The sequence below is a fragment of the Gobius niger genome, assembly GCF_951799975.1.
Source record: "Gobius niger genome assembly, chromosome: 1".
NCBI classification, from domain to species: domain Eukaryota; kingdom Metazoa; phylum Chordata; class Actinopteri; order Gobiiformes; family Gobiidae; genus Gobius; species Gobius niger.
Genome location: NC_136852.1, coordinates 66,157,463 through 66,171,871, shown reverse-complemented (window position 1 = coordinate 66,171,871; position 14,409 = coordinate 66,157,463). Strand labels below are relative to the sequence as shown.

General features: G+C 39.3%; 1 protein-coding gene across 1 annotated transcript in view; it reads left to right on the top strand.

Moving 5' to 3' along the window:
* Nucleotides 1-14,409, top strand: part of ipo11 (importin 11) — a 192,158-nt gene that overhangs the window by 28,894 nt on the left and 148,855 nt on the right. The window contains exons 6-9 of the mRNA XM_079552025.1: nt 428-560; nt 2,482-2,540; nt 9,019-9,067; nt 14,231-14,301. Coding sequence (XP_079408151.1) covers nt 428-560; nt 2,482-2,540; nt 9,019-9,067; nt 14,231-14,301 — 312 coding nt within the window. The remainder of the gene's footprint in view (nt 1-427; nt 561-2,481; nt 2,541-9,018; nt 9,068-14,230; nt 14,302-14,409) is intronic.

Sequence of the window (14,409 nt, the reverse complement as noted above, 5' to 3'; positions counted from 1 at the left end):
GGGGCACAACGTCCCGGACAACAGAGCTCCCAGGATCATTCGGGTGCTCAAACCCCTCCACCATGTTAAGGTGGCGGTTCATTCATATTAATAGATATTTTCATCCTTGGGGGGCGTGGGGTGAGAGGTGGAAGAACAAGGAGGGAAGGGAGGGGGTTCAGCTTCCTGATGGCCTTGTTGATGAAGGTTTTTCAGTTGCCTGGACCTTTGACCGTGGATTTTGCAGTCTCTTTTGATCTTTTCTGATTGATCTACTTGTCAATCCCATCCATTAGTGGTCTTTGTGTAGAATTGGAAGAGAGTTCACTTTATTTAACCCTACTTAGACTAAGACTAAACAGAGATCATAGTAAACTGCAGTAAATCTCATTAGTGATGCAGAATGATGTGTGTGATTGACTGTGCCACTGTGTGTCTATGTTGGCAGCTGGCGTCGAACATTTACAGCTTCGCGTGTTCCCTGTGGAGCCACCACACTGACTGCTTCCTCCAGCAGATCTACGCCCGAGACGAAGCGGCCGCGCTCAGCTCACTCGAGAGGACCCTCCTCTCTCTCAAAGGTAGATAAATGGACACGGCACACACACCATTACCATCACTGTGAGCAAATTTGGATGCAGGAAAATGAAAAGTACGTAATGGTGATGATAAGCAATGGGGCTGGAAAAGTCAGTGGCGTCGAATTGAAATGGCAATTCACCATTCAGTCAGCAAACGGCACAGTGCTGCATTCATATGGTCTCGGACGTTCGTCTTCCTCGAATGTGATGCCAGTGTTCTGACGTGGTTTGTGGTTATTGTGCTTTTATCTCGGAAAGTGAGGACTTTGATTGCGCCACACAAAAAAATGTTATTACTGCATTTAACAAAGCTAACTGTTAATCTTAACACTGGCCTCATGGTTTTATGTAATCAGCTATCACTTTATCTTAAGCTAGCATTGGAAAACACCTCACAGTAAATTCACAAAAGTAGCAGCGTCTCTTTGAGAAAATTGGTAATACAGGTTTGTAACGAGCAATACAAGTGTAAAGCATTATTATTATTATTAAATTAACAAATCAGCTAATTTTCTCAGTCAGGACAGGAAATCAGGCTGCTGTTTTCCCCTGTTCACACATAACACACACCATAAGTTGTAATTATCCTTTTATAGAACAAAATATGTAGACATAAAACTTAGTACGTCTGTAGTTTAGACATCTACAAATGTTCTACAAGGTTCTTGTATGTGTGATTTCACATTGTAGTCTTTTAAATGTTCAGGAACTGAAAACACAAATAGAAAATCTTATTGCCATCTCAATACTTGTCCAGCATTGCTCCAGCAATCACAAAATTGCTCAAATAAAATAGTCCAACTATTTTGCACTATTTGCCACTGCCTAAACTAAAAGCATAATTCAGTGTGTTGATGAGGGACAATGGAAATCAATGATCTTCTAAATATGTATTGAGTAAAGAAAATTACAATTGTCTTTATTTGCCTCCATGCCAATTGTAACAGCATGTTGTAAGCTTTGATATAAACCATGAAAGGGAAAGTATATGACACATACTGTGGTTTGACACTCTGGGTGACCCTCTAAGCAGCACAGATCTCTCCAGAACCTGCCACATCCACTCAGCTCTTCTCACATCTGCCAGACATGAGAAGCCACAGCCCACTGTGTTGGCTGCAGCGGGTCTGAGGACAGATATATGTGATGATCTCTCACTCTTACTGCAATAACAAACTGACACAAAGTCAATATTAATCCAACTCAATTGCTTTAAATTCCAGCACTGGAAAAATATCTAGTTGCAAAAAGGTTTTGTACATCTTGAGACGGGGATTTTTGGCTGTTTGCACAGAAAATGATGACCTGAAAATGTTAGCCTTAACAATTTACAGATACAGTAAATGATGCAATCAGTATAGAGGACCAGGACTGCCAAAACTATAAATAAATGATAAATAATTAAAGCCACACTGCGTAAAATTATCTCCAAATAAATAAAATTGAAACACAAGCATTTATTTTATGACAAATATTTTCATCATTGAAAAATACCTCAGAAATGTACAAACAAACATGTGATTGACTGTAGATTTACCAGGAGTGGGTACGTCTCCAGCTCGCTTCCATGGAGATGTGACTAAAGTCAGCAGAATTTGAGATTTAAGCAGGCTAGGGTCTCATCCAAATCCATATTTTGATTACTCACTGCAAAAATATCATTTTCTGTGTCAAGTTAGTCATTGGGAGCATCATTTGTGTTGATGGCAACAGTACAGCCCAAAATGTTACGCAGTGTGCCTTTAAGTACATTTATATTGAATTAATTTACAAACAAATACCCACAGTTAGTAATGTAATAATGAGTTTTTGATTAATGAATGGCATAGTTTTGGCCAGTCCTCTCTCTCCGTACATCAGCATCAGACTGCAGACTACATTATTATACATTTAATTCCACTTTTCTTTGTTCTTGTTGTAGTTCTCCGAAAGTTGACTGTCCATGGATTTCAGGAACCACAACAGAACATGGCTGTGATGGTAAGTTTGAAGCTGGTGCTGAGAGAGCCACATTTTTGGGAGTAAGCCAAGTGTTGTGAGCTAAAAATCAGTGTGTGCGAAATCTGGATGGCCGTGGTGATGGAAAGCGCCGTGAGTCTCGTCTCGGTTCAAAGAGTCAGGAGTCCTCTCAGGCCTCGAAACATCCAAATCCATCACACTGTTTATTCACTTCCTCTAAACCGCAGTTCAAAAATGCTAAGTGTGTGCCTGGGGTGGTCTTAAGTTATTTCCCTTTTGACTTGGGGAAGAAATTGGCTTGAATTTACAGTTGCTTGAACTTTGATGCAGGCTCCTTTCAGGAACGGCAATCAATGAGACAAAAGCGAGCAACTTTGAGAATTTTAATTTCAAAATTTGACAGCGTGCATAAAAACACCAAATAAAGCCTCCTTTGCGTATGTTTTTTGTGTCGTCATTAATAAGTAGCAGCTGATATTTTAAACAAGCAAATTAAGATCAGACTCATTCACATAATTTATATAAATTCATATACGGCTTCATTTACAGATCTCAAACCCATCTTTATCACTATCTTACAATGCAATATTGATGTGAAACAGCTAAAACTAAATATCCAGTAGCTTCACTTCCTGATTTTCTAGCGATCTCACCCTAAGCCCTTCCCACCCCACCTTTGCTGTTTCAATACAGAGGAAAAAGAAAATATTGTGTGGCTGTAGTGAAACTATGGCGAGGGTTTTGGGTGATGAGAGGATCGAAACTCTTTAAAATTGAGACCATTTTCCATTTACCTCAAAAAGTGTTGTTATAAAGGCCCTAAGCTGTTTGCTATCAATGATTCATTTGATGTGCAAACTGGAATAAACCTGTGGCATAAAGTGCTCTGCAGCTGTTGCCAACTCAGTGCAAGAATTCAGAAAATGATTATAAAACCTTGGCATCTTGCTTGATGACTCCTTCACTTTTAAAGCAGTACTAAGTAACGTGTTTACCTTAATAAATCCTTTTCGTAGTCCCTGTGGGGGTCGTACAAGTGTTTATGGGATGATTGGAGAGTCTTTCATCTCCCCCTGGTGTCTCACACTAGTGAATCACGAAGAAGCAGCTAGCATGCTAACGGGCAAGCTGCGGGCTAGCGTCACTTTAAACAGTATTTACAGCCAAGTTTGAGTGATTATTTCCATTGTATAATTGGATGTACAATATCCCTCTCTCCCTTCGCCTTTTCTGTCAGCTTAGTATTCACTCTCCAAGACAATTAATAAGTAAAAAAATCGCAACCTGCTCCAACACCTGCAGTTGCACTTATGGCCTTTAAGCCCCATATAGACAATCTTGTGTGGAAACTTAAACTCAAATTAGGCTTTTTCTTAAAAAATACAGTTCCTCTCGAAAGTATTCATACACCTTGAACTTTTGCACATTTTGTCATGTTTACAACCCTAAACATAAAGATTTTATTTTTATATTTTTACTGAACGTTCACACACAAGTAACCGACAACTGTGAAGTGAAAGTGAAATGATACATGATTCTGTTATTTTTCAAAAAATAGAAAACCGAAAAGAGGGGCGTGCATAAGTATTCATACAGCATGAATGAATACTTTGTGGGACCCCCTTTTCCTGCAATAACAGCAGCAAGTCTTGGGGTCTGACTCTACAAGATTTGCACATGTAGAGACTGACATTTTAGCCCATTCCTCTTTACAAAACAACCCAAGCTCTGTCAAATTAGAAGGAGAACGTTTGTGAACAGCAGTTTTCAGATTATTCCACAGATTTTCAATAGGATTTTGGTCAGGACTTTAACTGGGCCATTCTAACACATTAATATGTTTTTATTGAACCATTCCATTGTAGATTTATCTTTGTGTTTAGGATCATTGTCCTGCTGAAGGTGAATCTCTGCCCCAGCCTCAGTTCTCTTGCTGACTCCTGCAGGTTTTCCTCTAAAATTTCCCCATATTTGGCTCCATCCATGTTCCCAACTATTATTACAATCTCCCCAGTCCCTGCTGAGGAAAAGCAGCCCCACAGCATAATGCTCCCCCCCGTATATTTGACACTGGGGATGGTGCACTCAGGACGATGAGCAGTGTCAGGTTTGCTCCATACATAACGTTTTGCATTTGGGCCAAAAAGTATCTTGGGGCACTTGGTTGTATATCTTACTAGTGTCCTCCTTGTTTGATCTAATATTTTAGATGGGCGACAGTGTCTTGGTAAGTTGGCAGTGGTGCTTTACTCTTCCCATTTCTGAATGATGGATTGAACAGTGCTCTGGGAGATGTTTAAATCTTGGGAAATCTTTGTGTAACTTAACGCTCCTTTAAACTTCTCCACAGCTTTATCCCTGCCCTCTCTGGTGCTCCTTGACCTTCATGATGCTGTTTAGTGACCGATACACTCCGACCACAGCTCTGAGGGCCTAATAGAACAGCTGAAATTATACTGAGAGTAAAATCTTTATGTTTAGCGTTGTAAACATGACAAAATGTACAAAAGTTCAAGGTGTATGAATACTTTCGAGAGGCACTGTACCTATTGTATTGTTGTATTGCCCCATTACAACATTTTAATCTATTTTGACTGTGGTCTTATTTGTCTGTTTATCATGCTTCTCTGAGGTTCAAACTGTAGGGCTTTGACCCATCATTATGAACTGTATTCTCGAGTGTGATGGCCTTTGTCCTCCAGGAGGCTGGGTCATTGGTTCACTTTTATTTATAAGGCCATGCTTGGACTACGGCACTCCTTCATCTGTAATTGAATCACGTGGAGGAGTGTTGACTCTTACCGTTTGCGTTCAAATTATCATTTGTTGCTCGCTGTTCCATTTGCCCTGCACAGAGCTGGGAAAAGGCCTTTACTTTAGTCTGCTCCTTCGGCTTGGAACTTCCTTCCTTCCTTCCTTCCTTCCTTCCTTCCTTCCTTCCTTCCTTCCTTCCTTCCTTCCTTCCTTCCTTCCTTCCTTCCTTCCTTCCTTCCATCATTCCATCCTTCCATCCTTCCATCCTTCCATCCTTCCATCCTTCCACTTGTCCGTTGCTGGGTCGTGGGGGCAGCCGTTGGAGCAGCCCAAATCGCATTGCACCAGCCCCTATGGCTCCTCCTTCAGGTGGTTGGTCCACAGAGGGACGGTTTCATGGTTATATAACTGGGCCTGTTGGTCTCTCACAAGGGGCATTTATCCTCAATGGGACTTTCCTGGTTAAATGAAATAGATATAACTACATGATATTGATGCGTCTGCCTCTTCCCATTGCTCATTTTCAGTACATTAATCTCATGCCTTGGCGACAAATGATACTATTCCATCAGCATTACTTGTACATGTTTTTGCAGAGTAATTCACCTTTACACTAATCATGAGCAGCGTGCTCATCAGCTTTCACGGCCTGGAACACATTAGCCTCACAGAATGCTAATCGTTGCTAATAGATACGGGCGAGGTGAGCTCAATGGGGAAATAAATTATTCAAATTAATGAGATGCACTCATTGATTTAACGCGCATGACAAGTGTTGGCGAATCTAAAATCTCTGATTACTGGATGATAAATCCAGTTACACACTTGAACGCGCGCATGTCTGACTGACACAGGTATTTGTCCCCATCAACAAAGTCCCCACACATCCCAAGCTGAAAACACTGTGTTTCTGCTTGGGATGTGTGAACAAGGTGAAAACGGCCAATTCTCTGTTACAGCAAGTGACTGCGGTGATCATAGATATCACAGACTGTCTGTGCCTGTTGTTCCACATTTGGATCTTTACATGTTTTATCTAGATTTTCTACACATCCATATGGTGAAGTATGCCACTGTACTGTATGCACTTTTTCCATTACGGTTTCGCTGGCTCTACGTTTGGATTAAATACTGCTTTTCCTTTTTATTTCTATTGTGGTGAGTCACTGCTGACATATTTTCCACTCTTGGATGGTAGCCCCTTCAAATGTTTGAATTGTATTTGTAGGATCTCTCAATACTCTACAGGCTTTGGCACGACTTGAGTTTATTGGACTAAATCTTGCCACTGTTGTTGGAGAGTGAACAGTTGAAATATTTACACACGGAATGAAGAGATTTGTTGTTTTCTTTGCACTCCAGTTGAGCTAAACATTGTCAGATAGATCTGGCTCTGTCTTTTTGCCAATTACCCCTTTTAAACTGCTCTGAGACTCATAGCATTCATTTTAGTTTTTAGTTTTTATAATATTTTATGATATTTTTGCTCGGTAAAACAATAGGGCTCAACAAAAGAAATACTAATAACAATTTTAAAGAGTTGCTAGCCTGTAATTGCTGGGTTGCAGGTGACATCACAGCATTCGAAAGGCCTATACTATTATATAGAGGAAAAATTAATTTGTTTTTGAGGAAATTTTGGTCTTGTACAGAGAGATCATGGACCCAGCGAATTAATAATAATATGAATGATAATTTTTTAAATTCATATATTTTCTTTTTAGCTACGACTTGTGAAAGTGTAATGTCGTTAATAGGAAAAACTGGCTTCTGCCCTCAGCTGGGTCCGATGACATCATCATATTCTAGAACCTGCAACCCACCAATATAATATGATAGATAATTTTATGTGAGACAGTGGTTGGAGCAACCACCGATGTTAATAGACTGTTTTGCACTGTATGTTCTTGATAAACTATACCGCTATGATTCTGCATCACTAACACCTGTGTCTAGGCCTTCAACCTCATGCCTTATTGATAATAAAATACAATTTATTCATTAGACATTTATTAAACTGTAAATAGGTCACTCTTCTTCGCATTTCAGTCGTATGACCATGCTGGCTTTGTTTACAACATGTGTGACTATTGACACTGTTATTTATCTGTCTACAGTGCAACATAGGAAGCAGATTAATTTGCCTGTAGAAAGAATTGACCTTATTCCACCACGGCCACTTTTGTCTTTTTGCCACGGATCGGCTCTTCCATTGTACTGTCACCTCTGGTAGAGCAAGAAGTCCGTTCTATAAGTGGAGAACGAGGGAAACTGTTTGCCGCTAAAATCTAATGTTTAGTTGATTGTTTTTTGTAAAATGTCCACTGTTTGCACAAACAAGTCAACACTGCATTGTTTCCCTGCGCGGCCTAAAATAATCTGTGTGTCCATGTAGTAACGGATTTTATCTTGACTTCTCCAGTCCTATGTAAACTAATAAGAGAGAAGGGGCGGACACAATTCATGGTGGCGCCCATTCGAACGTCCTGAATAAGGTGAATAGATAAGTGAGTTTGAAGTTTTATGCATCCCATTAAGATATGTTGGTTTGTATAAAGAGTTGTCCACTCTAGGTACGGTTAAGGTTAAGGTTAAGGTATACTTTATTAATCCCCATAGGGAAATTCATTTTCTGCATTTGACCCATCCTCAATGCCACTGGGGTGACCTGTAGGAACAGTGAGCTGCCAGCATGGGCCAGTGCTCGGGGACACATCTCTATGATGTGCAGCCAGGCTGGTGGTCAAAAACACCTGGCTGGAGGATTCACCTATTATACATGTTTTTAGTGGTGGGGAAACCGGAGTACCCGGAGGAAACCGACACGGGGAGAACATGCAAACTCCACACAGAAAGGCCCCGTCCCTGGTGGGAATCGAACCCGGACCTTCTAGCTGTGAAGCATGAGCGCTAACCGCTGTACTACCGTGCCGTTCATGTGCGTCTAATAACATCTGGTAATACTTCACTTGCGTGTAAATGTGTAAAGTTGTCATCAATTTCACAAATTAATGTACGCAACCATCTATAATTTATAAGGTACTGTAGATAATATTAGGGCTAAAATCTGCATTTTACATTGAAGCGAACTAAAAAAAAGCAGCTCCATCTGCTTCTATAGTCCTTTCCAGGGCTATTGTCTATGTTTTGTCTAAAAGTCATAAGCACCAGGAGCGCATGGCTAATTATTATGCATAAACAGAAGTGCGTACCTTAGAGAGAGTGCTCTCATCACCTTTGTTTGATTCGATTCTCCTCAGTAAAAACGAAATGAAAGGTAACAAGGCTCTCGTCTCTGCCATTATTATGTTTCTAGCGGCTGCAGCTCGTCCTGCGTGTTCAAGCTGCTGTATTTAGTGGTTGTAGCTAAGCGGTTGCATTAGCAATGCTGCAGGCTGGAGCAGATTCCCAACCATGTTTTTGGTGGATCCGACCTGATCCAGTCGTGAATTCTGAGCCAGTCGGATACTCTCTAAAAGCCTGTATCGGCTACGGATTGGACACCCTTAATAATAACTATATAATGTAATTCCCATGCAGTATTGTCTTGTTCCTTTTATATAAAGCTCCCCCTATATATTGCATTTCCTTTCATGTACTGTTGCTGCCACTTCTCTTTGATAATTGGTAAGAACATGCCTGCCCATGCACACTTTGAACTGAAGTTATTGTTTTGATACTGCACTTGATCCTAGTGAGCCTATCAGGATTGATAAAGATCTCACATTCATGTCCTCTCTTCCAGGGCTTCCTGAATGCTGTGTTTGAAAGGCTAAAGCAGTTCCTGGAATGCTGTGAGTACTCCTTGTCTCTCCCTCCATCTCTCGTCTCTGATCTAAAGTTTCCACTTCAGTAAACAAACTAAATAAGCTGCGTCTCTACTGCTGCATGCACAATGCGTCGCCTCCAGTTTTTAAAGTACTGCACGAGACCAAAGTCAAATCAAAAGGTCACACATAATAGACTTTGTGATTAAAGGTTTCTTTTAAATGTGAGAAGGTGACCTCGTCGCTGTGTGTTAGATTTGTGGAATAATGATTTTAAATTATGGCATTAGCCCAGTGACTGAATACATATTAACTTATTAGAATCATAAACGGGTCCTCACTCCAGAGGTTTGTTCATATTAGTGGTAACATTTATATCACATTAGCACATTTTCACCTCAGTAGCTTGAAAATGCCACAATGTCAGTACAAGCAGTACCAAGTAACGTGTTTACCTCAATAAATCCTTTCCGTAGTCCCTCTGGGTGTAATACAAGTGTTTATGGGATGATTGGAGGGTCTTTCTTCTCCCCCTGGTGTCTCTGGCCAGAAAACCATGTTTGCAACTCGACTGCCACCGGATCGGAGCAACCAATATACACTAATAGAATCACGAAGAAGAAGCTAAAAAGCAAACGGGCAAAGCTAACTGTGGGCTAGCGTCACTTTAAACAGTATTTACAGCCAAGTTTGAGTGATTTTTTTTTTTCCAATGTATAATTGGATGTACAATATCCCTCTCTCCCTTCGTCTTTTCTGTCAGCGTAGTATTTACTCTCCAAAACAATAAGTTAAAAAATCGTAGCTTGCTACAACACCTGCAGTTGCGCTTATGGCCTCTAGGGGCAAGAGTTACTTAGTACTGCTTTAATTACATTTCTTCGGATGAGGTGTGAACCAAACACACAAGCAGCACATGTCACAGTTCTTCAAAGTTTACAAGGCTTCACTAGCTTTGTTTGCATGTTTGTAGCTGTATTAGAAACCAGTGTCTTTCCAGCCTTTTATATTCACTTTTTATTCAAACAAATGGAGACGGCACCAAATTGAGGGGCCATGTTTTTACTTCCAGTCTGATACAAGATAAAATTATAAATTATTTTATAAATTAAATGTGAATACCTGATACCTGATACTTTTAAACAGGATTCAGAGCAGAAGAGAGCAAACTCACGTGTTGCCAACTTGATTGTGACAGGGTTCACAATCTTCATATAATTTGCAAAATATAGACAGAATAACCAATAACTATAGCAAGTAAAATAAAGTATAACTTAACTTAATTTACTAGTAAAGATGAGGATCCGGCAGGTGCACAAGAAAAAGGAAGAACTCTCAAACCTGACTTTTCTGTTTGTGCGACCAAGCTGGAGCTTTTCTTCAAAACATAATGTTAAACACACACTTTGTTTTGTTTGTTTGTTTGTTGTATTGTCCTTTCACAATCACAATTACTTTATTGACCCTTCAAGGGGAATAACTTTTATTAAACTACACATTTGAGATCATATCAAGTTCATTCTATTCATGTTCTGTGGATTGCAACCAACAAAAGTGTTGAAAGTGATAATCAAATTCTTATTTTTTAATCAATTCAAAATGATAGGCCAGCCCAAACTTGTTGTGTTTACTCTGTGGATGATGTTGGATCCTGAGCCAGGATGATGGTGCTTTGGGGCTGTAGATAGGAGAGGCTACTCAGCTGCACTGCCAGATAAGGTCACTTTATAAAATGGGCTTTTTGTAGCTGCCTTTGTGGCCCATTCAGATGTCTGGCTCTGTTTGTGAGATATGTCCTCTGAGTGCTTTGCCCACTGCCATACCTGTATTAAGAGTGGTAAAAATGTAGCAGCATTATACTTCTACTCTTTCTTTACGTGAAATGTTTATTCTCTCTCTGTTAACACCTTCAAACCTTTAAACCAAACATTGAACAACCTGCCAATGGTTTTGCACAATTTCAGTTTTGTTTGAACCCAAGAATTTGCATATGTCCTCTTATTTTTAACCCCGCTTCAGTGCAGTCCATTAGACATCCTTGTTATATAGTGTCATTCACTGTAAAGTATCTTATAATATCTTATATTTATCTTATAATAATCTTGCTCTTTTAATGCAGAGACCAGGACACTCAAAGGCACTCCTCCAAATGTACAAGGAAGAATAGGTTAAGCAGGAGATGGCTGGTGCTCAAAGGGCGCCCCCCTTTTGGCAACAGCTTCACAAATCTTGCTTCTTTTAATGCATACACCAGGACACATTGAAATGTACTCACAGATGACAAAACATTAAAGACACACGTACTGTCCATGTACAGGCATATATAAATATGGCAATGATGGTACTATATGAGGCAGTATCAGATGGCAGCAATAACCTGTTACCATTCGATATTTAAGAATGCACAGTACAATGCACTGTAAGACAGTATTCTAAACCCGATTCTATACATCAGAAGACTATGTAAGCTTATTTCCTGTGTTTGATTATGTATCTATATCCTAAACTATGTGTTGATTATGGTTATGTATATCTTTATTGTACCATAATGAGCTGGTCTCAGAACAAACCGGAATGTAGAAAAACTGCAGTTTTTCTAACAACTTGGAACTTGAAATTGCTCAAATAAACTACACTGATAATATCTCACAATAAACATGAAATACAACTAAATACAACTTATTTTGGTAGAAAAAAACTGTTACATCAAGCATATTGGGAAAAAAGGCAAAAATGTATTGTTTATCCTGATAAAGTAAAGTGAAAAGCGGCTCCTGACCTCTGTGACTTTGGTGACTTATATTTGCTTGTGCCATCAGCTGCCTCAGGACTTTAACACTGTAGCTATGACATAGACGCAAAATCGATGTGTGTGTGTTTTGCATAATCGCTGATCTTTAAAAAGGATCTGTTCTAAGAGTCTGTTAACCTTTCCAATCAAGGGTGTCACTCCAGATCAGCTGTGATTGAAAAAGTGCACGTGTCTAACAAGAGTGGAAGTGACAGCTCGGAGTGTTCGCAAACGGCCGTGGCCATGTTGAAATAATCATATCGCGTTGCCAATGGAATTGATGAGGCAGCCAAATGTAAACAGCAGGAGACTACTTTATTACCCCTGGTGTTATGAGCGCTTTTATTGTGCTGAAACTTCTCTCAAGAATAATGCATAAAAGTATAAAGTTATGTAATTGAAAAGTAGAAAATTGGCGCTGAGGGAAGTAAATTATAGCATGTGTCAAATTAAATGGATCTCTTCTTATTGCCGGTTTTATTTCATTTGAAAACACTGTGCATATTTTGCGATTGGATAAATGCAATAGATTTCCTCAGGCAACAATTTACTAAGCCTAGTCTTTCTGTCTTTGTCTTTGTGGGTGAAATCTTTTTGTTGTAACACTTTAGATTACAGCTCGCAAGTTCCCTGTGTAGGTACAGGGAACAAGAAAGTAATTACACATGTAAGTACAGGTAATTACACATTAAAGTGCAGGGTTTAATAACTGTTCAAAGAGTAAAAGTGTACAACATGTAGGTGTACGTGTGCCAAAGGGGTACAAAGTGCAATAAAGGTGTAATAAAAGTGTAATAAAGGTGTAACAAAAGAGTAACAAAAGTGTAATGAAGGTGCACAACATGCATGTGTGCCGAAGGGTTACAAGGTGTAAAAAGGTGCAATCAAAGTTTATAAAGGTGTAACCAAAGTGTAATAAAGGTGTACAACATACATGTGTACCAAAAGGTGTACAAGGTGTCACAAAGGTGCAGTAAAAGTGTAATAAAGGTGTAACAAAAGTGTAATAAAGGTGTACAACATGCATGTGTACCGAAGGGGTACAAGGTGTAATAAAGATACAATAAAAGTGTAACAAAGGGGTACAAGGTGTAATAAGGGTGCAATAAAAGTGTAATAAAAGTGTTATAAAGGTGCAATAAAGGTGCATTAAAGGTGCAATAAAAGTGTAATAGAGATGTAGCAAAAGAGTAACAAGTGTAATAAAGGTGTGCAACATGCATGTGTACCAAAGGGGCTCAAGGTGTAATAAAGGTGCAATAAAAGTGCAACAAATGGGTACAAGGTGTAATAAGGGTGCAATAAAAGTGTAATAAAGGTGATCACAGTGTCTCACTTTATATTACGGCCAATGCTCATGTTACACTTTACAGGATTTCCACGAGGCATTAACCCTTGTGTTCTGTTTTCTGCTAATTTGGCCATAACTTTTTCCATATTTGAGATATTTTAATACGTTTTTGTTTCAAAGCGTTTTCAAAGTATAATTTTAAATTTTTTGTATTGGATGCAACCAGTACAAATTGACTACCCTTATGCTACGTTAGTGGCTTTTCGTGCCACTTTTTATGACGGCTGTCAGAATGTTTGACAGCCGTCAAGAACATTGACGACTTTTCAAACTTTTTTCACATAATTATGTCAATCCACTTCAGTTCTGCATAAAACTACTGAAGTTTGAAAAAATATTAAAAATAATGAATGAATTTTACAAATGACCAAAAAATTAACACACAAGATGGCTAATTTTCCATATTCACCTTATTCCGCCCCGCCCACTTTTGCCACTTTTTGCGTTGTCTCGGCACCTCGTTTTCCTGGGAAAATATTCTCCACTCAAATCTGATGTTTTGTCGATTGATTTGTGTAAAATGTCCGATGTTCATTTGCACCAACACGTCAACACTGCACCGTTTCTCTGTGCGGCCTGAAAACGGCTTTGTTTTCGTGTAGTGACTGATTTTATGCGGACTTCTCCAGCCCCATGTTAACACATAGGAGAAAAGGGGCGGGCACAATTCATGGCGGCGCCCACGCGAACGTACGGAATAAGGTGAATAAAAAGTGAGTTTGGGCAGAATTTGGATTTACATTTTAACCATTAAATTGGATTCTAAAGTTCTCCTAAAATTATATTACAGTACTAATAATAATTTTACCCTATAAGTTCCTTGAAAACTTAAGTGTTGCCCTTTTTATTAAAGATTTGATTAAGCGTTTCAACACATACTTAAAACAATGACACCTGGGACTCCAGATATTGACTATGACACTAAAGGGGATTTCTGACACTATGTACAAGACAAAAGGAGACAAAGCCCTCACATCGTCTGGAAAAAAGATCTTGCTGTAAAGAATCAAAATGTCATACAAACTACTTTTGATGTCTTTTTTTCTAGGTCGACAAGTTCGTCCTGACAGCCCCTGCCGGGAGAAGCTGGAAAAGACGATCATACTTTACACTAAAGTTGTGAGTTGCATTACACTTGACGTTACCACAAAAAGATGACTTCACACAATGACAGTGGGGTTTGTAGTTTAAGCTGAATAGATTTTTTGGTTAAATCTCTGCGATTAC